Source organism: Agelaius phoeniceus, chromosome 12 (genome assembly GCF_051311805.1).
Source record: "Agelaius phoeniceus isolate bAgePho1 chromosome 12, bAgePho1.hap1, whole genome shotgun sequence".
Taxonomy (NCBI): domain Eukaryota; kingdom Metazoa; phylum Chordata; class Aves; order Passeriformes; family Icteridae; genus Agelaius; species Agelaius phoeniceus.
In genome coordinates, this window is record NC_135276.1 from 14,837,306 (window position 1) to 14,862,440 (window position 25,135).

Consider the following 25,135-nt stretch of genomic DNA (forward strand, 5'->3'; position numbering starts at 1 on the left):
ACTGTCTGAAGTTGTCCTGAGTATGATACCTGTTCCTTTTTTTAACAGCTGACTTATCTCAGGTGTGGCCAGAGGCTAATCAGCACTTTAGCAAAGAAATAGATGATGAGGCAAACAGCTACTTCCAGCGTATTTACAACCATCCACCACACCCAACCATGTCTGTGGATGAGGTGAGTTCCCTTCTGTAGCAGTTACAGCACCTGTCCAGAAACTTGCAATAAAGTGGATGATAATTATTCCTTCATGTATTACTTTTAGTGGGAAATAAAGGGCTCGTGGTGGATGCTGCAGCATTGCTTTTTTGCTTGGTTGAAGTTGTTTTCACAGTGAACTTGCAGTTGTTCATTACATTCAGCTTTGACTTGTCTGGATTGAAGACTTCAGATGTCTAATTAACACTCCTAAAATGCTGCTAAGTGGGAAAGATTCTGTGTGGTGTGGGAGCTTTTTTGTTGAAAATAAGTGCTAAAAAGTGCCTTTAAATAGTCTATATAAATGATCTTAAATGTATTTGGTTTTAAACTGTGTAAAAATTACTGCAAGATCTAGATATATAAAAGTGTCACAAGTTCTACCTTCTGAGCTTTTGATAATTATTTTTGTTAGTCTCTATGAGAGTAATTATTGGTCTGATGTACTTGCTCTTTGAAGTACTTCAAATTTACTTCAATATATTTGCACAGTTATAAATTATGGAAGACACAACATTAATTTTAATTTTTCTAATTTGAAAGTAATGGCGTAGGCGGTCACAAAAAAATTTTGTGTGAAGACAGTTGCTTAAAAGAGAAGTAAAGTCTGAAGAGGAAGCTGGTTGTAGTGATGTAGTGTCTGCCTGCTGTCTAAAATGAAGCAGTTACTTTGTGGTTGTGGTAGCACAATGTACCTTAGTAGTTGCAAACACTCATAGAACATGAACATGGGAAAAGGCTGAAATAAAGCCAATCTGTTGGTAACAATTTCCAATTTCTTTGCAGGTTTTGGAAATGCTGCAGAGGTTTAAGGACTCCAACATTAAACGGGAACGAGAAGTGTTTAACTGTATGCTGAGGAACTTGTTTGAGGAGTATCGATTCTTCCCCCAGTACCCAGACAAAGAGCTGCACATAACAGCCTGTCTCTTCGGGGGCATCATAGAGAAAGGACTGGTTACTTACATGGCACTGGGCCTGGCCCTGCGCTATGTTCTTGAAGCCTTACGAAAGCCTTTTGCATCCAAAATGTACTATTTTGGTATTGCTGCACTAGATAGATTTAAAAATAGGTGAGTGTGGGTTTGGTACACTGCTAATAGTGCCTGAATTGTCTTGTGAACCTTGAACCTGCTCTAATCGTACAGTTACAAGATTGCACAGCTCAGCTTTGGGATTTCTTCAAAGATACACTGATTTGAAACAGAATGTGGGAATGTGATAGTTAAAGGGTAACCTTTCTAAATCAAAATGTTCAGTGTGATACCTGTATAAATGTGGGATAAACTGAGATGCTGAAACTACTTAGACTCTATAAAAATCAATGTAGCGTTGAGTTAGATGAAGTCACTAACAGCTTGTTAGACATGGGGTGAATGTAATTATTCTTCACGGGTGCTTTTCAGTAGAGTGCCATTTGCACTGTTCATTACTGAAGGAGTGACTGAGACCTGAGTTCTAGAACTTTGCTTTTACGCAGAAATGTATGGCTAAATAATCTCAGCAAAAGTTCTTTCTCAAAACTTCTTATGAATTGCAGCTAGAGAAGATTCTGGGTGTGAGGTGTGCTCTGGTTTGCTGTTTAAAATGCACTGAACCAAACTACAAATAACTTATCCAGTAATCTTGTTACAAACACTGGATATAAATGCAGTTGTGTACTAGGTTAGAAGTATAGAGATGTAGGAAAAGATGAGTTACTGTGAATAAATCTTGTGCTTTAATGATAAATTAATTCATTTAAAATAGATTTTGCAGCAAAAAATATTTTGTAGGAAATGCTTTGTTTATAGCACAGCTGCTGTAAAGAGTCCTGAAGTAATTCTTTGGTGCAGAATGGGAATGACATACATGATAGTTGTTTGTCTCTAATACTGTTTGTGATGTGGGCTTATGCTTCTGACTAATGCATGTTTTGTCTTACAGATTGAAGGACTATCCCCAGTATTGTCAGCACTTGGCTTCTATTAGTCACTTTATACAGTTCCCACATCATTTACAGGAGGTGAGTGTGTCTGTAAGCAACACTAACTTTCTGTGATGTTAAATTCTTTAGAGCAAATTTCTGTTTTCCTTTGGAAAAGCAGTCTCATCTGTGGCAATTTTAGACCATGTTACATCCACAGAATCAAATGCCTTTTCTTAAAGATTCTGCTCTGGGGTAGAGTAGGCAGGTGAAGGTGCCTTTTCTGCTTCCATAAATCTGTTTGGGTTGTTTATGTTGAAACAGCTACCTGAATATAACTGCATAATTAACCAGTGCATGCATGTCCATGCATGAAGGTTTTAAAGTGCCTCAGTGTGTTCATATTCCAGTCCCTTAAAGATTTGGAGTTTAAGTGTAAAATAGAGGTCATTCAACTGGCTTTATACACTTTCATACTTAGACCTGATAAAATAATCCAGGAAAAATTTCTTTCCTGAAGGTCTGAGAGCCATGGGAATACCTTGTTGTCCAAAACGGTGTTCATCACATGGTGTCTGCCTTAAATGTGCTTTTATTGCTAGAAATACAGAAAAACTCATCCCAGTGGCAGAGCTTAAGAGCATGAGCTAAATAAGGAAAAATGTTTGGCTCTACCATTAAGGCAGAGGCTTCACCCGAAGCTGCAAAGTCCAGTAGCAGTCTTGGTTTCACTAACAGCTTTCAGATTGTACCCCTTAAATGACAGTCTGATGTTTCCAGTTTCTGGGGAAATGTATAGCAGTGGGGAAGAAACTAGTTTTCTACTATGGAACTATTTCAGAAGATCTAAAAGTTGGCTATTTCTGAACTGTGGTTTTGCTTATTAATGGTGAACTGCAGACTATCTAGCTGTCAGAGTCCTTGCAGAAGACTTCTTACCTGCTTTGTAGCCTGCTTTTGATATTCACACATTGTTCTTAGGCTCTTTCTCCTCTTTTGTTCAGCTGTTCTAGGCTTGGAGGGAGAGGGATGGAGTTTTTTAGGTAGTGCTCTGTAAAATATTAAGCATATTGGGTCTTGTTGAGGCAGAGCTTGAGGCTCCTCTGCAGTTAGTAAGTCCATAGTGACAGGATGTGCTTTATCAGAGTATGCAGTTGTATTTAGAGATTCCTTTATGGCAAGACTGTCAAATATTTGAATGATTGTTGGCAAACCTTTATAGTGCTCATGCTGAAAATCAACCTATAGTTCTGTTGCTGCATGTGAAATTTTCTATGTGCTTGTTCTCCCTATTTTAGTACATAGAATATGGACAGCAATCCAGAGATCCTCCTGTGAAGATGCAGGGTTCAATCACCACCCCTGGAAGTATTGCACTTGCCCAGGCTCAGGCCCAGGCCCAGGTTCCAGCAAAAGCTCCTCTTGCTGGCCAAGTCAGCACTATAGTGACCACCTCAACCACCACCACTGTTGCAAAAACCATTACGATCACCCGACCAACAGGAGTCAGCTTCAAGAAAGATGTGCCGGTGAGCTTTGTGTCATTGTGCCCTTCCCAGAGGGGCAGGTGCTGCTCTGGACCAAGTGCATACACACAGAATCTGTTTTAATTTGTGTACTACAGATTTTCAAACTGTGATCCTCGTTTTTGATTTAAAACATGTAACCTTTTTAAACCTTTTTAGAGAGAAGGCGTTTTTCATCATCAAACTATCCAGTTGCTTTGGGGTCAAGTTGAAATGTGTTCTTGAGACTGTAATTATAAAGACAATTACAGGAACACCAGTTCTATTAATGACTTGCATCAGAACTCTTAAAATAGTTGGCACCTTCTATTCTGCTTGGGACTTAAGCACACTTACTGCACACATCTGACACAGTTCTAACTGCATTAGGTTTTTCACGTCTTTGGTAACTTGTGTAAACACCTCTGAAGCTTGTCAGAGTTATTACAGGGTTGGCAGATAGATAGAATTGGCTATTGCACGGAAAGTTTTGGGGCACCTGTCTTTCTGCCTGGGACTGTCTTTGAATAGGTCCCTGTAAAGGAGGCAAAAGCCAAACATAGCTGAAAGTATGAACACACTTGGGGGTACAGTTATTAGTGTAGCTATTAATGTCTTTCACACCTGATTACATCATGTAGAAACGTGTTACTTTGAGGTGTTTGTTTTCCCATTTAAACTCCAGTCAGGATTGATACTGAAAACTGCATCACCTTTTCCCTTAATTGCAGTGTACCAGGTGCTAAACCCTGGGGTCCAGACCTGCAGCTGTAGGGACCAGGATCACACTCTGTGGACTTAAGCTGGCAACTCAAAATGAGAGCCTGGTCTCAGAATGAACCTCTGGGATTTCTCCGTCCCAAATCAGCACTGAAGTGCTCCTGGAGCCTCCCTGCTGTGTTAAGTGCTGCTCACTATTGTGTTGTGATTTTTCTCCAAGCTATAATTGTACACAGGCTTAGAGGCCTAAAGGGTGCCATTGCAGTTGCACCTATTTTAGGTGCATATAGAGGCTTTTTCTGCAGCAGCATTCTTCTGCTGAGTATTGATCATCATTTTTAGAATTAAAAAATCACTTGACTCCTTCAGAGTGCTGCTGAAAATGAATCTGAGACAGTAGATGTCCCCTCATAAAGCTCAATTCTAGTTTTGCTTGACAGAACAGAGCAAAAGTTTATTTTGATGTCACCTCTCGGTATTGTTTATGCTTAACTTCTTGTTCTCCTTCCAGCCTTCCATTAATACTACCAACATTGATACGCTGTTAGTAGCAACAGATCAAACAGAGAGGATTGTGGAACCTCCAGAGAATGTCCAGGAAAAAATTGCTTTCATCTTCAATAATCTGTCTCAGTCAAATATGACACAGAAGGCAAGTATGAAAGAATGCTAGTAAAAATAGTTTTTATACTCTTAATCCTTTTTAATACATTCATTTTTAAGTGTGGGCTGATGATACTTCTACAAAATTCTAACTTGAAAAACTTCAGGAGGGAACACACTGTAAAGAAATGATCGTTTCCAGCACTTTGTGCTTAAACATTTTTGGAGATAAAATTTTCCAGGGAGAGGAGAGATGGGTAAAAGATACCTGTTCCTAATCTTAAATAAACATTCACATCATAAATGGATGGGGTACCATTAAATGTTGCAAGGTTAAGCTCAGGTATTCAGAAGTTAAGGGAATTTTTTTGAACTAGTTGAGGTGTACAGTCCTGCTGCCACCTGTGCTGCTGTCTCGTGGGTTGATGGCTTGAGCTTGTAAAGTGACAACATTTATTTCCAGTTGTCTGGTAAAAAGCTGGGAAGTGAAGGAGAGGTGAATTGTTACACCTTGCTGATTTCATGCTTGAGTCCTTACTGGTTGACCAGATCTTTGGATAATGAGACACTGATTTTAAATACTTATTTTTTTGTAGAAAAACAGCCTTAGTGTTAGAAGCAGTTGACTGACCATGAACTGTATGTTGGTCTGAGCTGACCCCAGAAGGTTTTGATCATCTTCTCATCTGTTCTGTGGTGTGCTTTGTCTTTGGTTTGAGCACAGGTGGAAGAATTGAAGGAAACAGTGAAAGAAGAGTTCATGCCTTGGGTATCACAGTATCTTGTGATGAAACGAGTCAGTATTGAACCTAACTTTCACAGCTTGTATTCAAACTTCCTTGACACACTTAAGAATCCAGAGTTTAATAAAATGGTTCTGAATGAAACCTACAGAAACATCAAGGTGAGTAGTGCAAATTTTCTAAAGGCAGCACAGGAACGTGCTGTTCTCCTCATGCTATTTGTTTGTGTGGTGCTGATTCTCAAATATAGAATATAATTCAAAAATATTCTTTCTAGCTTACCATTAAACTTACAGATTATCTTTAGGAATACTAGGATTCTTTTCAGTTAGGAGCATATGAAAGACTTAAATTGTGTAACAGGAGGGCAAATTTGCATTTGAATTAATTTATGTAGGTGGACTTCAAATTTGTGTGAAGTTTGCAAATTATAACCCAAGGGAAAATTGCTTATGGTCTAGTTGTTTTCTGTGGAGGAAAGTGCAAAGATAGAAAATGACACTCTGCTCTTTTGGCCCAAGAGGAATGGGGGGAAATTGTGTGTTTAGAAAATGAGGGTGTAAAAGCCAAAATTTATTGGAGGGCTAAGATAATGTGGATGGGAGGAGGAAGCAATAGCCCAGAAGTGATGACCAGATGAAACAAGTTTGTAAAGAATGCACTATTTTTAAACCTGTTGGTGGGATTTCCTGACCACCATGGGTTACGCTGTAGTGCAAAAGCATCTCCTGGCTCTTGAGAATTCAGCTGACCCTGCTCCGTTCAGCTGATGCTCCTCTGGAGTTAAGGAACAGAAATAACAGCAGAATACTTGTTTGATGATTGATGACATGATTTATGTTTTGACATGACAATGAGATGGTTTCCCTGGAAGGTTAAACTGTAGCCTTCAGGTCTGTGATGAGGCACTAAGAGGAAGCACAAGTTACACTCAGCTATGGGAGTAGTTGTAACAGTCTCAACAGAATAAATGGTAAGGTCTGGGAAAACATAATCCTCTTTTTTTGATCCTTTTAAAGAAAGGAATTCTGTAGTCATTACAGTGCAGATCTACAGAGTGCTGCCTTGAAGTGAAAGCTATTCAAGTATCTTTGTAATGTGACTGAAGCTCAGAACTTAATGTTCTAAAACTTTGCCTTCATTCAGATCAGCTGTTGGATTTGGAGTCTGGTTATCTTCTGCTTGCTGCTTGAGATGCTTTTTTTTTATTCTTTGTTAGGTGCTATTGACATCAGATAAAGCTGCAGCCAACTTCTCAGACCGTTCCTTGTTGAAGAACCTTGGTCACTGGCTGGGAATGATAACGATGGCTAAAAATAAGCCCATCTTGCACACGGTGAGCTTGTCTTTACAGATTGCCTTGGCATGAATTGGTATGCTGTTATGCAGTAGCATAGGCTATTTGGGAAATCTTACCACCTTTCTGGTGCCTCTTTTATGTGCCAAGTTCAAAGTATGACTCCAGAGTTGGTTATTTAACACTTCGAAATATTTTTTTATATCAGAAAAGTTAGTAGCTAAATTTATTTTGGCAAAAGTTTGTTAATCCATGTAAAAATATAGATGGATAAATCTTTGTTCAAAAAGTAACTGCTGCTTAGCAGTCTGTAAAATTCAAGGGCTGTCTTGACTCAGCCTTACCTGTATCTGAAAAGGAAGCAGTGTATTAGTGGGATTGTGCAGTGTGTTTGCTGTTTTCTCTACCTTCATTCCCACTTCAATTGTTTTTCAGGATTTGGATGTGAAGTCACTACTACTGGAAGCATATGTTAAGGGACAGCAGGAATTGCTTTATGTAGTGCCATTTGTTGCCAAAGTCTTAGAATCCAGTGTCAGGAGTGTGGTAAGTGTCTTTGTACAGACAGAGTTATTGCTTAAATGGCAAAATATTGCAGGAAGTAATCAGCTTTTGTCACAAAATGAAAACTGATTTAATTCAGTGGAGAGAAAAAAAGGGATATAAAAGCATAAAGTCAAGGAGTGCTCCTTGTGTGGAGGGAAAGTACATGGCCATGCATTTTTAATAGATGGTGTTAGCTGAAATGTACTGTGGTATCCCTGAACAGAACTCCATTGAGAAATGGAAGGAAGTCATTTAAGAGAGTCTAGGATATATTTATTCCTAGTTTGGTTTTTTTTCTCCCACCCACTTTGATCCTGATCAGCTTGTTGGTTCTGCTTGACATGGAACATGGTCCTTTCAAGAAGGACCAGGTCATTGTGTTTCCAGTTTTTCACTTAAGTTCCTAATGTATTTCTAGTTATACTGAATTACTGGAATAATTATTACTAAAGTACTAAATTCTACTCTAATCACAACGGTACAAAGGTTTCCATGGCTGTATGCACGCATAGCTGCTTGTGTTTCAAACATTTCCAGTCATAAACTATCCAAATTATTCAAGAAGTTTCTGTAATCCTGCTCTCTTCTTTCTCTTGTAGGTCTTCAGGCCTCCAAACCCATGGACAATGGCCATTATGAATGTTTTAGCTGAGCTACATCAGGAACATGATCTAAAAGTAAATTACTGGATTTTTTTCTGTAACTTCTGCGTGTAAGGTTTTATTGACATACTACTCAAGAAGGATGTTGTGAAGGACTAAGCAGTCCTCCTCACTGCTTTAGCATGGGGAGATTGCTTGGGAATTGCTTAATTTGGTAGAACTTGGATGAAACTCTTCTCCATGAGGTCAGCATCAAGATAGTTGTCTAATCCTCAGTCATTGTTGGTATCTGCAAGGGGTGGCATTAGAATGGGGAGTTTGGGAGTCAGGTGGATCAGTAGATGTTTTGGGTATTTTCCTTGTAACATGACCTAAACTAGAGTTGTTTTGCAGTTGAATCTGAAGTTTGAGATTGAGGTGCTCTGCAAGAATCTTGCACTAGACATCAATGAGCTGAAACCTGGAAGTCTCCTGAAAGATAAGGACCGTCTGAAAAATCTGGATGAGCAGCTGTCTGCTCCAAAGAAGGATGTGAAGCAGCCAGAAGAGCTACCACCCATCACAACAACCAGTAAGTACATCTCATTAAATCCAGAACCACACTGTTCAAGTTCAAATAAGACAGGTTTTGCTATACAAAATAAAATATGAAGCTACATATGCTATTGTAATATTCCTGACCACTTGGGTAGTTTTGTAAGAAATAGGTCTACAGAGTTTGGAGATGGAAAGGGAATGGAAGCCATCATGAGGACTAATTCTGTATTATGTTTGTGTAGCTACTCCTTAGACTCCCTCCTATTAACAACAGACCAGGTGTTAAAACTGTCATAATAAAAAGCTCTCTTAAAATGTACTGAAGCTACTTTGGTACTAATTATTAGGCAAATGAAGAATGAAAGTTGCTTGCTAAGTTTAGGAGGTTTCATGATCAAACTGCAAACCTTTTATTTCTGGTTGTTTCCTGGTTTCAATAAGAATTATGTACTTGTTTTATAAGCAGTTGCTGCTCTCTGTGGTTTCATAGTGTCTCAGTACAAACCTACTTGTGTTCTCCAGCTGCTTCTACAACTCCAGCTACCAGCACCACTTGTACAGCCACGGTTCCTCCACAGCCCCAGTACAGTTACCATGACATCAACGTCTATTCTTTAGGAGGCTTGGCTCCACACATTACCTTAAATCCAACGGTAAGTTTTAGAGCTGATTTAGTTTGCTATCTTACAGCCAGGGTTGATGCAGATCTCAGCTAGCGGGAGCTATCAGGATTTCAGTATAAAAAGAGCCTCTGTGCTCCTTTTGTCCAGTTATCAGCTCACCTCTTAAGTCAGTCATGGCATTGTTACTCAGCTGCAACTTGGTTAGAAAAATAATAATTTGTTCCAGATTCAGATTTATCAAATACTGTAATAGCTGCATGGGGAACATGGGAGTACTGCACGTGCTATGACAGTGCACTTATGAGTCATTGAGAAAGTGCAGGTGTGTGGGGTAGGTGGGATTGCAGTGTGCTTCATTCTCTGCCCTCTCCTAACGCCCTGCAGATTCCGCTGTTCCAAGCGCACCCGCAGCTGAAGCAGTGCGTGCGGCAGGCCATCGAGCGGGCGGTGCAGGACCTCGTCCATCCCGTGGTGGACAGGTCCATCAAGATTGCCATGACCACCTGTGAGCAGATAGTCAGGAAGGACTTTGCCCTGGATTCCGAGGAGTCCCGGATGCGTGTGGCCGCTCACCACATGATGAGGAACCTGACTGCTGGCATGGCCATGATTACCTGCAGGGAGCCTTTGCTGATGAGCATAGCTACCAACTTGAAAAATAGCTTTGCTACTGCACTGAGGGTAAGAGCCCCATCATTTGGAGTTTATATCCAGCTTAGGGGACTGTAGGCATCCGGCATTCGTAGATCAGTTCTCTACAATATAGATTTGTTAATTAATTGTGTGGCTTAACTAGCATGGGGATGAGTTTACTGGGTAGAAGTTTTGTCTCTTGTGGAATTACAGTGGAAAAAAGTGTTGTGATTCCAGGTCAAACACCCTTTAAACTGAGATGGTAGATCTTAGTAAATGGCACACAAACTTCCTGACTATCTTTTTATTTTGCCCAGTGTTCTCTCCAGTTAAATCACATCATGAAAGCCTTGGAGGCTTGAACTTTCTGCAGGGTTTGAGGCTGAAAGGCTAAAGTGTGGAAGACTGAATTGATTTTGGTGATATCTTGGATTGTTTCAGCATGCAGGCATATTTTATTTACTTGTGCTGTGAGCAGATAGGTAGTTTAGACTCTTCTGCACAGCTTGTGAATTTATTGGGTTTTCTAGAGGCTATTATCAGGTCTCTTAATGACGAAAATAAGACCAGCCTGCAAACTGCTGACCACAGCAGTGGCTACTACAGAATTCTTGCCATCAGTGTCAGCAACAGGCACAAGAGCACAAGGATCTTGGAAAGATCAAGACACAGCTGTGCTTTCAGCAATTAGAAATTAATCAGTTTTTTTTTATCCCTGAAGACATATGACATTGGTAGAAATCGAGTTTTAATCCAAGGAAGTTTTTAAAGGGACAGTTGTAGAAAACATTTTGTTGCAGAAATGGCTCTGTATGAGGCATCAGAATTCTTTTCTGGATTATTGTTATGAAATGGTTTAACAGAAATAGTGCAATTTTCATTAATTAATAGAAGAGATGTTTGCAGCCAATGAAGTCCAACTAGATGTGACAGGCTGCCTTTATAGATGTATTCTATTTCCAGTGGAAGTTGGCTGCTTTGCACCCTGGAAAATAAGTGCATCTGTTCAGGATTCTCATAAAGCAGACTCTGGGAAGGAAGGAAGAAAATCTGATTCCTTATCAGAAAAGGAATCCACTGAAAAAGGCTTAGGACTGCTCTTTTGCACTGTTAGTGGTGCACCTTTATATCTTCCAATTACAGCCTAGGAAGTAGAAAAACTTCTACTGTGATGCCAAGTCTTCCCTGCATTAGCATCTCTCTGTGAGTGTCTGTCTAAAGCAGGCCTTTATTTCTGTGCCCTGGAGATGGGTAGGTGGAGAAGATGGAGACCTCCTGCTGTTTTGTTCCTTTTTGAAAGTCTTTACTGTCGTCTTGCCTACATGTTTTATTCAAAGCTATGCAAAATTAAATTTAGTATTGTATATTCTATGGCAAGGGAGTGTGATCCTAAGAGCATTCCTTTTTATTGCTGGTCTTCTGTGTAAGCAGTGGTACAGATTTTAAGGCTAGTTATATATACAGGGAAATTTTACATTCTTCACTGATTATTGTGATTTTCAATAGGCAGCCTCCCCACAGCAGAGGGACATGATGGAGCAGGCAGCTGCCCAGTTAGCACAGGATAACTGTGAGCTTGCCTGCTGCTTTATCCAGAAGACAGCTGTGGAAAAGGCAGGCCCTGAGATGGACAAGAGGCTCGCAACTGTAAGTATGGCTCTGCTGAAGAAGTATCCTGTGTGCTCATACACATCCCTATGGATGTGTAAAATGCAGTGTGGTGTTTGTGTTTTTGGCAGGAATTTGAGCTCAGGAAGCATGCTAGGCAAGAGGGGCGGCGCTACTGCGATCCTGTTGTGTTAACGTACCAGGCTGAGCGGATGCCGGAACAGATCAGGTTAAAGGTGAGCTCTCTTCTGATGCTGCTCTTCTCTCCCTCTGATAAGGAAAAGTGGATGGCACAGCATCAGCTGAGTAATCATGTATTGTTAGTCTTGCCTAACAGTGCAGCTGCTGTTATTTTGATTAGTATGGAAACACATAAATACATTATTCCAAATTGAGTATTTATATAATTTTCTCAATTTCTTGAGTCTCTATTTCTATGCATTTCCTCTCACTGTTTTGTTGTCTTTATATTTTATTTTCTTTTGTCTCCTTTCTATGTTCTTCCTTTAAAGAGCATACCATGTGCTTTCAACAGAGCATTTCTCAGTATTCAGTTATTTCTGTTTCTGGGAATGTGAGTTTCATTTTTAGAGCAAAATCCCCCTTTTAGAAGGTGTGGAAGGAGTGATAGGACCTCGGTGTAGAGCAGTTGAATCCTACTTGATGTCTAGGCCACTTTGTTTAGGCGTAGCTACCTGCTACACAAGTTGCCCTCAGTTTTTACTGCCTCAGTCTTATAAATGAGTTAACTGCCTGTTCCTTTTGTCCTTTTGTTGCAAAGGTTGGAGGTGTAGACCCAAAACAGCTGGCTGTTTATGAAGAGTTTGCACGCAATGTCCCTGGCTTCTTGCCCACCAATGACTTAACTCAGCCTACAGGATTCTTGGCTCAGCCTATGAAGGTAGAGGTTTCTGAATTAATCAGCCTGAGAGTACTATAGCTGTTATGGAGACTTGCAGAACTTGTGTTTTTGTTAGAAGGACTCATAAGAGTCAAGTGTTTGTATTGTTTGGGGATAGCGCTTGAAAAAATGCATTTGTTCTAAAGACAAAGTAATGGTAACATAAAACTTCCATCCAGTCTTGGGGATTTGTAATCCAAATTGGGACAAATTCTGCAGTTCAGGATTACTACATGTAGTTTTAATTGCAGTGAAACATTTTATTCAAATCTCAGGTTACTTTTGAAGGTCATGGATGGCAAGTCTGAATTTTAAGAGAATTAACAAGTTTTTGTATGCTTACATAAGGCCTTACTGACTGAACAAGAGGGAATGGCTTCCAACTGAAAGAGGACAGGTTTAGCTTAGATGTTAGGAGGAACTTCTTCCCTGTGAGGGTGGTGAGGCACTGAAAGAGGCTGTCTGAAGAAGCTGTAGATGGCCCATCCCTGAAGTGTTCAAAGCCAGGTTGGGTATGGCTTTGAGCAACCTGCTCCAGTGGAAGATGTCCTGGCCCATAGCAGGGCAGCTGAAACAAAATGGTCTTTAAGGTCCTTCCAACCCAAACCATTTTGTGATTATGACTGATAGAATTATGTGCTGGGTATTTTCACATGTACTTATATGTATGTACTTAAAATGCCAGCATAACAAACCACAGTACTGTAGAAGTCTAAATTCTGGATACTATAATTTCTGAAGGAGAAGAGCCAGTCAGTCAATATTTGAATGTCACAAATGCAATCCTTGCAAAAATCACTGATTCTCACTTTCTCTTAAGCAGCAAGCTTGGGCTACAGATGATGTAGCACAGATTTATGACAAATGTATGACAGAACTGGAGCAGCACCTACAATCCATTCCACACACCCTGGCCATGAATCCTCAAGTCCAAGCCCTGCGCAGCCTCTTGGAGGCGGTGGTGGTGGCTCGGAACTCGCGGGATGCGATTGCTGCACTTGGGCTACTGCAGAAGGTGAGTGATGACAACTCATCTCTGTAACAGCTTGCTTAGAATTTATTACTCACCTAGCTGGTGGATTGTCTTGCTGGTGACCTTGTTTCTTCATGCATCCTGTGGAACTTGCTGGGTGAACAGTACTGAACTACTGTCTTTGGAAATCTGATTGGGAGGGAACCATTGTGTTCACGTAGGGTATTGTACACATGGTGTTGGGACTGTTGTGGGAGAAGCAGGTGTACAGAATTCTGGGACTTAGTTTTGTTCAGATGTGGCAAGTAGAGAGCTGTTGCACTCCAGAGTGGTCTGATTTCAGGATGATTTGGAGGCTAAAAAGGGGTTTGAACTGCACTTGTAGGTAGATAGTATTGAGTCTAGTACTAGATTTCTAGTGGCACACTTGGGGTTTATTTTGCAGTGATTGATATATGACTATGCATGGTGGGTTGACCCTGGCCAGCTGCCCAACATCCATGCAGCTGCTTCCTCTTTCTGCTTTTCTGCAGGATACAGAGAAAACACAGGGAAGACTAGATGATATTTGTTCAGATTATGACCGTTTAATAGGGAAAATAAAGGTCATTTGCACAAATGAAACAAAAATACCTACTTCCCATCAGCAGAGAGTTGTCCAGCTATTCCTCTCAAAGCAGGGCTTCAGCACATGTGACATTTGCCTGGAAAGGCAAACATCAGAACCATGAATGCTCTTTTTCATCCTCCTTTCCCTGAGCTTTTATTGCTGAACATGATGTCATATGGTATAGAGCATCTCTTCATTCAATCTGGGTCAGCTGTCGTGGCTGTGTTGCTTCCCAGCCTCTTGTCCATCCCCAGCCTACCCACTGGTGGAGGAAGGAGAGTGGAAAAGAAAAAGCCTTGATCCTGTGCTAGTGCTGCTCAGCAACTGGCAAAACTGTGCTGTGTTTTCAACACTGGTTCAGCACAAATCCAAAGCACAGCACCATATGGGCTGCTATAAAGCAAATTAACTCCATCCCAACCAGAATTTGTAGGCTGTGCCAGTGGGAAGTGTTGCAGTGAGCTCTGTGATCTGAGCTGGCATCAGTGCCTGTGTAGTAGTGTAGAACAAGTGACAGACTTAGAGAAAAATCCACTTGAGAATAGTGTAAGGATACTGAGCTGTCTGCATGAGGATCCTAGAACAGTGCCAAAACCGAGGTAACTGAAAGCTGGAGGGAGACTCTTCCTTCTTGTCTGCTAATGCTTTTACCTATTAAAGGATCCGGTCCTGACTAGAACTTGACCAAATAAATTGTGTTGCCCATGTAAAACTTATCCTCCATTTGCTGTAGACTAACACAGATATTTCTGAATGTTGCAGCTCTTTCTCTGAAGGAAGCTGCTCACCTCTGGCAGGTTCCATAAATATTTTCTCAGGTAGTTTTCCACGAGCCGTATGCAGAATTGCTTGAGGAGGTATTGACTTGAGGAGACTGCAGCACAAAGTAACAGGGTCTGTCATGGTATTTGGTGCACATACCAAGCTAGTGAGGCATAGAGAGACCTGTATGTTTGTTTCTGATAGCACAGCTGTGTATAGTGCATGTATAGATGCCATAGTAGCTGGTAAAATCTCACACAGTCTTATCAAGAGGTCAGCACAATTCAATTGATTTTTTTTTTCCATGTCTTCTGGTGATAACTCTTGCTGATGTAATGTGCAGAAGATTTGGAAGAGGACTGGTTTTTCCCTCTGCTAACAGGTTGCATCTATTCTAGGCTGTAGAGGGCTTGCTGGATGCCACCAGTGGGGCTGATGCTGACCTCCTGCTCCGCTACCGTGAGTGTCACCTGCTGGTGCTGAAGGCTCTGCAGGATGGCCGTGCCTATGGATCTCCGTGGTGTAACAAACAAATCACTAGGTCAGTTACAAGGCAGCAAGAACACTGATGTAGCTTTGACCATCTTTTGGGAGTTCCTGTATTACTCTGAATTTTCTGCCTGCCAATATTTTTCTTTGCTGCAATTTGGACAGACAGAAAATAACCAGCTTTTTTTGTCAAAATTAACTAGATCTTCTGATAATGCTGGTTCATCCCAGAACATGATAGGAATCCTTAATGGAATTAAGCATTAGAGCATGGTGTGTTTTTTTTTTTTCCCCTGATTTTGCAGAGAATATCTCTGTGCTGTCACAAACAATGTGACATGGCATATGCCTGCAGCAGAAGCTTCAGCTAGGCAGATCTGCCAATTCATCCTTGGAAGAGAGACTTCTTATGCTGAATAAACTGAAGCTCTTGAAGGGCTCTTGTGACCAGTTGTGCAGGGCAGTAGATGCTTGAGTTTGACTGTTCTGAACTTCAACATTACCGTAGAGAATGCTCTAGAAGAGGCTTCTTTTGAAGCTGGGTAATGAATCACAGTGAATGTCACAGTTTCTGAAGTAGTAGATTTGAGTTGTTTCACTTAAACTGTGTTGTTGAAGTACACTTTTTGTAAGAAGTCCCATTCTTCAGGTGCCTGATTGAATGCAGAGACGAGTACAAATACAACGTGGAAGCTGTGGAGCTGCTAATCCGCAATCACCTTGTTAACATGCAGCAGTATGACCTTCACTTGGCTCAGGTAAAGAGAATCTGCTCTTTTAAAGGAGGAGGGATGCACTCACTCCACTGTAAGATCTGTGGTTGAACTCTGTCTTTTTCATGTTGACAGTCCATGGAGAATGGCTTGAACTACATGGCTGTGGCATTTGCCATGCAGTTGGTAAAGATCTTGTTGGTGGATGAGAGAAGTGTTGCCCATGTAACAGAAGCAGATCTGTTTCACACCATTGAGACACTCATGAGAATTAATGCTCATTCCAGAGGAAACGCCCCGGAAGGGTGAGGCTATAGTATTGTGCAATGTGTTACTTTTTTTGTGCTGAATTATGATTTGCATATTATATAGGCAATGTCTCATATCATTCAATCATACAGCTTTTAACTTTGCCTAAGGCTGCAGTCCTTTCTTAGTTTCAACTGTCACTCGAGTGTAAATGGGCTCATCTTAGGCAAAATAGAGGCAGCTGCAGCAGCATGTGAAGCTGAATGCTTAAGCAAGAAAATCTCTCCATGCACTATAGTCCAAAATTCTGTGCAACTGTGAGAAATTTGTTTGAATTCCTGCTTTATCTCAAATTTATGCCGTATTATTTCCTGCTTAAATCTTACATATTTAGGTGTCAGTATGTTAATTTCTTAATTGCAAACAATCGAGTTGGACAGTCCTTTTTGTTTAGAGCTTACAGAGCAATCCTCCACCAGTCTCACATGGCTTATGTATCCACCAGCAAACTGCCCAGACCATTTGGGTAGCAAATGTTGCTGCAACACCTGGAAATACCTGTGGGACTTGCAGGCCTTCTCTTTGTAAGGTGGAAGCAGTTATTGCTGGGTTTGAGAAAGACACAGATTAGAGCTTGGAGAACTTTGAATATCTGTGAGAGCAACCAGCAGCTGGCTGATGGCAGTGGCTGCCTTTACCAACACAGCTGCTAGTAGGATGTCACAAAACCAAAGTCCTTTCATCTGCAGTTGGCATGGATAGACTGTCTTCACTGTATGGCTTGGCTTTCACTGCAGCCAAATCCAGTCAGGCCATTCAGTACTGGCATCTCCCTATGTGGGAGCATTTTAGGGCTCCTGAAGTCTGCAGAAGAGAAGCTGCTTCTAGTCCCTGTGGTGTTTTGTTGCAGCACTCCACTGTACAAATTGGAGTGGAACTTCAAAGCTTATGTGATTTCAGTGTTCCTTCTTTCATCATAAGTGTATCTGCTTTCATGACTTATTTCTGCTATTCCAGTGAGGACTGTAAGATAGAAAGTTTTAGTATAAGACATAATTTGCTTTCTTTCAACTCTCTTTGACTGAGCTTCCAGTTCCTGCACCTTGTGGGGGAGGAGGAATTCTAACCCAACTCTTGCTCTGGTCTGTTGCATTAGATTACCCCAGCTGATGGAAGTGGTCCGATCAAACTATGAAGCAATGATTGACCGTGCTCATGGAGGTCCTAATTTCATGATGCATTCAGGAATTTCCCAAGCTTCTGAGTATGATGACCCACCAGGCCTGAGGGAGAAGGCAGAATACCTGCTGAGGGAGTGGGTGAACCTCTACCATTCAGCTGCAGCAGGCCGTGACAGTACCAAAGCATTCTCTGCGTTTGTTGGACAGGTAGAGCTTTTGGAAAGAAAGGTGCTTTTTATTCAACATAAGTAGGGTGTGATGCCCCCCATTTTAAAGTGGTGTTATAACCTGTTAGGCATCCTTTTGAAAGTTTCAGCTGTATGGCAATTTACTGTCAAAGTTCTCTCTGGTTTTGATGAAGCCCTGTCCTCCACCAAATCATGTTCTGCAGATACTGTAGCAACAGGCTGTCACTTCAGACCTTGAGTTCTGAGAGAAGTTTGGTGGAAAAGGAACTTGAGCTGAAACAGCTCTTGGAAATAGTTCTGTCATGCTCTGTAATGAGCCTTGACTGGTGTTGCTCCTTATGAGTAACAGTAAAAGCCCTGACAGCCTACAGGAGGATTTCACCTGTCAAGATTCAGGTAAATTGTTTCAGGTCATGTGGGCAAGGGAATTCTTTTTGAAAATGAAATCATTAATAAGGAAAATCTTGAGACTTCATTAGCTGAAGTGGTGCTTAAATTTAAACAATGTCTAACATCATGTTGGACATGGTCCTTTTAACCATTGTTAAAGGACTCTGAAGCAACATAACAGGTGTGGTGAACATCACAATACCATCTGCCTTCTAGGTGTGATTGAGAGGGGAGATCCCCTCAGTAGTCCAGCATGTGTGGTAACAAACTCCTGTATTTGCAGGCATCTCCCTAAAATTGTATTCTTTGCATGCAGCTCCTTGACTGCAGCTGCAAGAAAGCCCCTGACATGGCCTTTTTGCATTAAGTTCTTTCTAACTTAATGTTTGTGACACTACCACAGACGTGCTGCAGACTTTGCAGCTACTGATGAAAAGAAGCTCAGGCTTTAGACTATGCATGAAGATTGTGACTGATGCAGTGTTTTTGGTTTTTTGGTTTTTTTGGTTTTTTTTTTTAGTGTCCTTTTGTACTGGTTATAGACAACTTTCAGTTGGTCTGACTTCTACTGCATATAACTTTTTGAATGTTTTTCATAGATATTGTGCTAAGTATACATCTTAAAGAAATATTTTACTATTTCTGTGATCTCACTTCTTTTACTTTAAGTCATGCTTCTAAAGCACACTTTATACTCAGAGTACTCACAATACTTAGTACACTTTTGTCCCAATTCACTCTTTATCACACTTGTTTGATTACCTTTTGTACATATTTGATCAGTTTTGAAAAAGCAATTGGAATATATTGAAGTGCAGTGTTTATTTACAATTGTTTCCTTACAGGCTTTAGTAATAAGTTTTAAAGAATATTTTGCAATAGCTACGTTAAATAAGGTTCTGTTACTGAACTCAAATGACTGCCAAAGTGTTGCTTCCTTCCCACAAGTCTGTAGGACAAGAAGAAGCACAGAACTTTGAAGGCAGATACATAAATTTTTTGGGCTTTTTAGAAAAAAAGTATTTCCTCAGAAATACTAGAAGTTCTCCAAATTACCTGTTCTGCTGTTTTTATAGCTTTATGTCCAGTAGGAGTTTAAAGATAAGATGCTTTATTCAAAACCCTCAAGTTTTCTGCAGTGTATTTTGTTTCATTTTGATGGTTCTAATACTCTGCCTGACAAATAAAATGAGGTCTCTGGGGTTTTTTATATGTATATTATTAAAACAACTCCCCCATGCAAAGCAAAAAAGCCCACCCAGTTTTTCTCTGTGTGTAATGTTTGTGTAAGGAAAATTTGCTTTCCAAATGCAGTTTGCTTCTACAGAATGGGGCTGCCAAGTAGTGGTGATTGCTGAGCTAGGAGCTGGAGTCTGCCCTACCCAGAGCTTGTGCTCCTCATGTTCTTCATGCAAGGCTGAGTGCGGGTGGCAGCACTGATGCTGAAACAGGCTTCTCAGCTATGCTGATGGTTGGAAAGATTTGGGATTCAAAAGATTGTATTTGAGAATAAATGTGTTTGCTAAAATTGTGTTGCCACCCTCAAATTGCCTTGCAAACAATAATCTGTCAGGAGAGCATGGCAAAAATTAACTGTTGTGGCAGGCAAGGGGGGTGCTTTGTGAAGGGTGTGTTGTTGGAAATAAATTGTAAAATGAGCTGTCTGTGGTTATGGTGCTGACGTCTTTTCCTTTCCTTTCCTGGTTAGATGCACCAGCAGGGGATCCTGAAAACAGATGACCTGATCACCCGTTTTTTCCGGCTCTGCACCGAAATGTGTGTTGAGATCAGCTATCGAGCCCTGGCCGAGCAGCAGCACAACCCTGCAGCCAACCCCACCATGATTCGAGCCAAGTGCTACCACAACCTGGATGCCTTTGTGCGACTCATTGCACTGCTGGTGAAGCACTCTGGGGAGGCAACCAACACAGTCACAAAGATCAACCTCCTGAATAAGGTTGGGAATCCTTCTTGTCTTTGTTGCATTTAAAGTGTGTTGTCGACTGTACCTTTGATAAACCGGAGGTGCAGACCTTAATGTGGGCAGCTGCTGAAGTGTCTGATGAGAACTTGGATGGGTTTGTTACTGATAAACTTTTGAGTGAACCACCAAGATGGCAAGTGGCTTTCTTGTTCACAAAGATTTCATCTCTAACCGATCTGAAATTCATCTTTGTGCCTTGAAATGAAATAGTCAGCAGCTTTTGTTTTAAGGTTGTTGGTTCCTGAGTGTTTGCCTTCATGTTGTGAGGGTCTTGCCTTTGCTCTTACATTACTTGTGTTATGGCTGGATCATCTTAGGTAGTCTGAGACCTTCAGATACTGCCCAGTCAGTCATTGTGACTGTGGTCCAAGGGACAAGGAGAGCAAAGCATAGTGGTTGGTAATTACTGAAACAAATTGGAATATTCATTTATGCAACACTTCCAATAACTAGGATTTTTGGTTCTTGTTAAAATCTACTGATTATTTTTTTTTACTGATGGTTAAAGTATTATCTGTAGTCTGACTTGCAGAGTAATTCTTCCTGTCTCCACATGTCTTAATCTCTTTAGGTTCTTGGTATTGTGGTGGGAGTTCTTCTGCAAGACCATGATGTTCGGCAGAGTGAGTTCCAGCAGCTTCCTTACCATCGCATTTTCATCATGTTGCTGTTGGAGTTAAATGCTCCTGAGCATGTACTGGAGACCATCAACTTCCAGACACTCACAGCTTTCTGGTATGTATTTGGGTTTGGCCACAGTACTCATCCTTTCTTAGTAGGATCAAGGATTTTCACTTAAAGGCTATCTGACTGTTCTTTGTGGTGGCTTCATCACCTTTGGAGTAACTGGTTCTACTGTGGACTGACCACTTGCTTGTTTTAGGGAAGATGACTGGTAAAACCCAAAATGCTCAAATGCCTTTGCTTTTAGGGCTATGTTTTTCCCTCAATGTTATGAAAAGCAATCTTATTGCTGTGCACTTCTAACCTGCTCTAACTTTTCTTTCAGTAACACATTTCACATCCTGAGGCCTACAAAAGCTCCAGGTTTTGTTTATGCCTGGCTGGAACTGATCTCCCATCGGATATTTATTGCAAGAATGCTGGCACATACACCACAGCAGAAGGTGTGGCTGCAGTTTATCTTTTCTGAATTAAAAAGCTCACCCAGATGTTTATCTGGTGTGATGCTGTTTCACATCTCTTAAAGTGCACTAGTAGCATGGCTGTTCTGTTTTTGTTGTCTTCCATATTCACAGTAACCTAACTGCATGGAGGAGAGTCTGTGTGTCAATAACTATGGAACACAGGGGGAATTGAATTTGATAAACATGCCTTTGTCAATGTCTAGAAGAGCTGTAACCTTCCTTCTGGGCTAAATATTGTCAGCTCAATATGGCATGTTGAGGGTTCTGGAAACACCCATGGCACATGGTGTGCAGCTGAAGCCCGTGAAATGAGCTGGGCTGCACTCAGTGGTTGAGCTGGCAGTTGCTAGCTCTTCATCCATGTTTATATAAAGATCAATCTAATTAAAGTTTTGAAATTAAGGTAACTGGCCTTCATTGCACATTTTCCACCTGCTGTTCTTTTCTTGACAGGGTTGGCCTATGTATGCCCAGTTATTGATCGATCTATTCAAGTATTTGGCTCCTTTCCTTAGAAACGTGGAACTCACCAAACCTATGCAAATTCTTTATAAGGTAAAAAAATGTCAACTAATGGATGCTTCAAATCAAAGTAGAGGTGTTCTGGCAGCAAAATAGGATTAGCTTGTTTTTCCTAACTTACCTCTGAGAGTTGAATTTAAATTGTGGAGGAAGCAGGCTGCCATCCCAGATGAGTTTCCTTCTGGTAATGTTAACCACATGACATAGAATGATGGCTCTGGAAGCTTTTGGACAGTTTCAACAGTAATATTTTATTTCACAGGGCACTCTGCGTGTGTTGCTGGTCTTGTTGCATGATTTCCCAGAATTTCTTTGTGACTACCACTATGGGTTCTGTGATGTGATCCCACCTAACTGTATTCAGCTAAGGAATCTGATCCTGAGTGCCTTCCCACGGAACATGAGGCTTCCAGACCCTTTCACCCCCAACCTAAAGGTAGAACTTAATTTGAAGGAGTTTGATCATAAGAAACTGTATTGCTCAAAATACTCTCTATCCAGGTTAATATTATCTAATTAAATCTTTGGGTATCTGCTAATTTTGGTAACTAATTTTGGAATGATTAGAAGGAAACTTTCTCATGCTGCCAAAGCACTGTCCTGTTGCACTTCTCTGCCTGAGCTGTGCAGAGTGATGGGAGCAAAGCTGCAGTGCTTGTTGTCACTGAAGAAGGCTGTTCTTGATTTGTGTGGATGTTTGTGCTTTTTGAAACTACCAGACTGTCTGGAGTGTAGATGGGGAGACCCCAAAGGCAGTGACTGAATTTCTCTGGCCTTCACCCCTGAATTTTTTTATCCTCTCAGTTCTTCAAGACATCATATAATAAGTTTGCATGTTAGATATCAAGTTTCTTCTAAAACCTGCAAAAGGCAGGTGTTGCCATTTTATTGATAGAAGGAAGAGTGATCAGCAGCAGTAGTTGCTGAAATACTGTTTATAGATCTGCTTTTTAATTTGTTCCATTGCTGATGGTTTAATTGACTGGGTTTTCTGTCAACAGGTGGACATGTTAAGTGAGATTAATATTGCTCCACGAATACTCACAAATTTCACTGGAGTGATGCCACCTCAGTTCAAGAAAGACTTGGATTCCTATCTCAAAACCCGTTCTCCAGTCACCTTTTTGTCTGACTTGCGAAGCAACCTACAAGTAAGTTTGAGGTTTTTGAGGTTTCTGTGGGTGTTCAATTGAAATAATGTTGCACAAATGATCTCACTGGTTCATCCACCATCCTTTCCTGCAGGAATTTTGTTGGTGTTGGCCAACATGTGTTCCAGACAGTAGAAAAGCCTTTGAAAATGCACACTCTGAATAAGTCTTTCACTCCCTGATAGGATGTATTGAAGCCTTTTAGAATCTGATTAAATTCTAACTCCAAATAGATTGTTACAGAAATACGTGGCTCCTCATGCCAATACTTGAAGGGTAAAAAAGATCAAATTAGCTAAAGCCCAGTTCAGAATTGTAGCTAAAACCTCATTTCAGACATCTCATGGCTTAGCTTGCAGCAGACTTGAGTCTGAAGTTGGATTTCCTCAGAGAATTGCTTAGACAGAAACATTCACACAAGGGGGACCTTTCCACCAGCTGGTGAATTCACATTGCCTTACCTGATGTTTTCCTTCAGGCAGAAAGTAAAAATAAATCTGTTGTCAACACTTTGCTGATGTTTTTGAATATATGTACACACAAACATATATATGCACTACAATATATGCCTTTTAATATAAGCCATATTAAAAAAGGCTAAATGCCAAATTGGATTTGTGGATGTTCCAGTGTGTTGTCTTCTGGATAATCAGTAATATACTTGGATGCTGTTGTTGCACATGCTGTACCTTCGAGTGCTGAAGGAATATTGACTGTTAATGCTTTTCATATCTTTGCTATTAGGTATCAAATGAACCTGGCAACCGCTACAACATCCAGCTGATTAATGCACTGGTGCTCTACGTAGGTACTCAAGCTATTGCACACATTCACAACAAAGGCAGCACACCCTCCATGAGCACCATTACCCACTCAGCTCACATGGACATCTTCCAGAATTTGGCAGTAGACCTGGATACTGAAGGTGAGCTGGAAACACTGCTAGTTCATGCAATGTCATGTTTACAGCAAGTGGGCCCTCTCTTTAAAAAGGACATTGAGGTACTGGAATGTGTCCAGTGAAGGACAGTAAGGCTTGTGAAAGGTCTGGAAAACATTTCCTGTGAGAAATGGCTGAGGAATCTGGGTTTGTTTAGTGTTGAGAAGAGGAGGCTCGTGGGCCTCATGCTCTGAAGGGTTGTTGTAGTGAATTGGGGGTCTTCTACTATGCCTGCAATGAGAGGACAAGAGGAAATGGCCTTAAGGTGTTACAGGGAAGATAGAGATTAAATACCAGGAAAGGTTTTTTCACTGTTAGGGAGGTCTGATATTGGATTAGGCTACCCAGGGAGGTGGTGGAGTTGCCATCCCTGGAGGTGTTTGAGAGGTGTCTGGATCTGGTGCTGGGTGATGTGATTCAGTGGTTATGGGATTACAGGGGTAGTGCTAGGCTGATGATTGGACTTGATGGTCTTAAAGGTGTCTTCCAACCTTGATGATTCTGTGATTGCATGTAGCTGATAGTGAATTCACAGAAATGAATGCTACATTAGAATATAGGAGCAATGTTCTAACCAAAAGTTCAAAGTATTCAAGGGAATTAGAAATGCCTTCAGTGAAGAAGAATTGAATTCTTATTTCCCCATCAGCCTGGGTAGATGCAGCTTTTACATATCTTCAGTTGGTTTGGTTTTGTGTACCTCCACAAGGCTCCCAAACATTAATCTCAAGCACTACTGGTTGCTGCTTTATTCCCCTTGGTGTGCAAGGAAAGCAGTGTTTGCTCAGGGGTGCAAGCAGGGTGTGTGCTCAGGGGAGCAGTGTGTGTGTGTGTGTGCTCAGGGGAGCAGTGTGTGTGTGTGTGCTCAGGGGAGCAATGTGTGTGTGTGTGTGCTCAGGGGAGCAGTGTGTGTGTGTGTGCTCAGGGAGCAGTGTGTGTGTGTGTGTGTGCTCAGGGGAGCAGTGTGTGTGTGTGTGTGCTCAGGGAGCAGTGTGTGTGTGTGTGTGTGCTCAGGGGAGCAGTGTGTGTGTGTGTGTGTGCTCAGGGGAGCAGTGTGTGTGTGTGTGTGCTCAGGGGAGCAGTGTGCACTCAGGGGAGCAGTGTGTGTGTGTGCTCAGGGGAGCAAGCAGTGTGTGTGTGTGCTCAGGGGAGCAGTGTGTGTGTGTGCTCAGGGGAGCAGTGTGTGTGTGTGTGTGCTCAGGGGAGCAGTGTGTGTGTGTGTGTGCTCAGGGAGCAGTGTGTGTGTGTGTGTGTGCTCAGGGGAGCAGTGTGTGTGTGTGTGTGCTCAGGGGAGCAGTGTGTGTGTGTGTGCTCAGGGGAGCAGTGTGTGTGTGTGTGTGCTCAGGGGAGCAGTGTGTGTGTGTGCTCAGGGGAGCAGTGTGTGTGTGTGTGTGCTCAGGGGAGCAGTGTGTGTGTG

The 25,135-nt window shown here is 41.4% G+C and overlaps 1 protein-coding gene and 1 non-coding gene across 5 annotated transcripts in view; both read left to right on the forward strand.

Annotated features, from left to right (window-relative positions):
- CNOT1 (CCR4-NOT transcription complex subunit 1) overlaps positions 1-25,135 on the forward strand; it is a 56,153-nt gene that overhangs the window by 29,216 nt on the left and 1,802 nt on the right. For all 4 annotated transcript variants that reach the window (XM_054640532.2, XM_054640537.2, XM_054640534.2 and 1 more), the window contains exons 20-46: positions 49-173; positions 981-1,267; positions 2,121-2,199; positions 3,399-3,629; positions 4,837-4,977; positions 5,653-5,832; positions 6,891-7,007; positions 7,404-7,514; positions 8,114-8,191; positions 8,510-8,687; positions 9,176-9,306; positions 9,661-9,957; positions 11,416-11,556; positions 11,649-11,753; positions 12,299-12,418; positions 13,242-13,433; positions 15,162-15,304; positions 15,902-16,010; positions 16,101-16,270; positions 17,371-17,602; positions 19,682-19,930; positions 20,529-20,692; positions 20,967-21,084; positions 21,559-21,660; positions 21,890-22,063; positions 22,629-22,778; positions 23,523-23,703. In XM_054640532.2, coding sequence (XP_054496507.1) covers positions 49-173; positions 981-1,267; positions 2,121-2,199; positions 3,399-3,629; positions 4,837-4,977; positions 5,653-5,832; positions 6,891-7,007; positions 7,404-7,514; positions 8,114-8,191; positions 8,510-8,687; positions 9,176-9,306; positions 9,661-9,957; positions 11,416-11,556; positions 11,649-11,753; positions 12,299-12,418; positions 13,242-13,433; positions 15,162-15,304; positions 15,902-16,010; positions 16,101-16,270; positions 17,371-17,602; positions 19,682-19,930; positions 20,529-20,692; positions 20,967-21,084; positions 21,559-21,660; positions 21,890-22,063; positions 22,629-22,778; positions 23,523-23,703 — 4,305 coding nt within the window. The remainder of the gene's footprint in view (positions 1-48; positions 174-980; positions 1,268-2,120; positions 2,200-3,398; positions 3,630-4,836; positions 4,978-5,652; positions 5,833-6,890; positions 7,008-7,403; positions 7,515-8,113; positions 8,192-8,509; positions 8,688-9,175; positions 9,307-9,660; positions 9,958-11,415; positions 11,557-11,648; positions 11,754-12,298; positions 12,419-13,241; positions 13,434-15,161; positions 15,305-15,901; positions 16,011-16,100; positions 16,271-17,370; positions 17,603-19,681; positions 19,931-20,528; positions 20,693-20,966; positions 21,085-21,558; positions 21,661-21,889; positions 22,064-22,628; positions 22,779-23,522; positions 23,704-25,135) is intronic.
- Positions 6,329-6,467, forward strand: LOC129125608 (small nucleolar RNA SNORA46). The gene has a single exon (XR_008534973.2). It is a non-coding gene; the product is annotated as a small nucleolar RNA SNORA46 (small nucleolar RNA).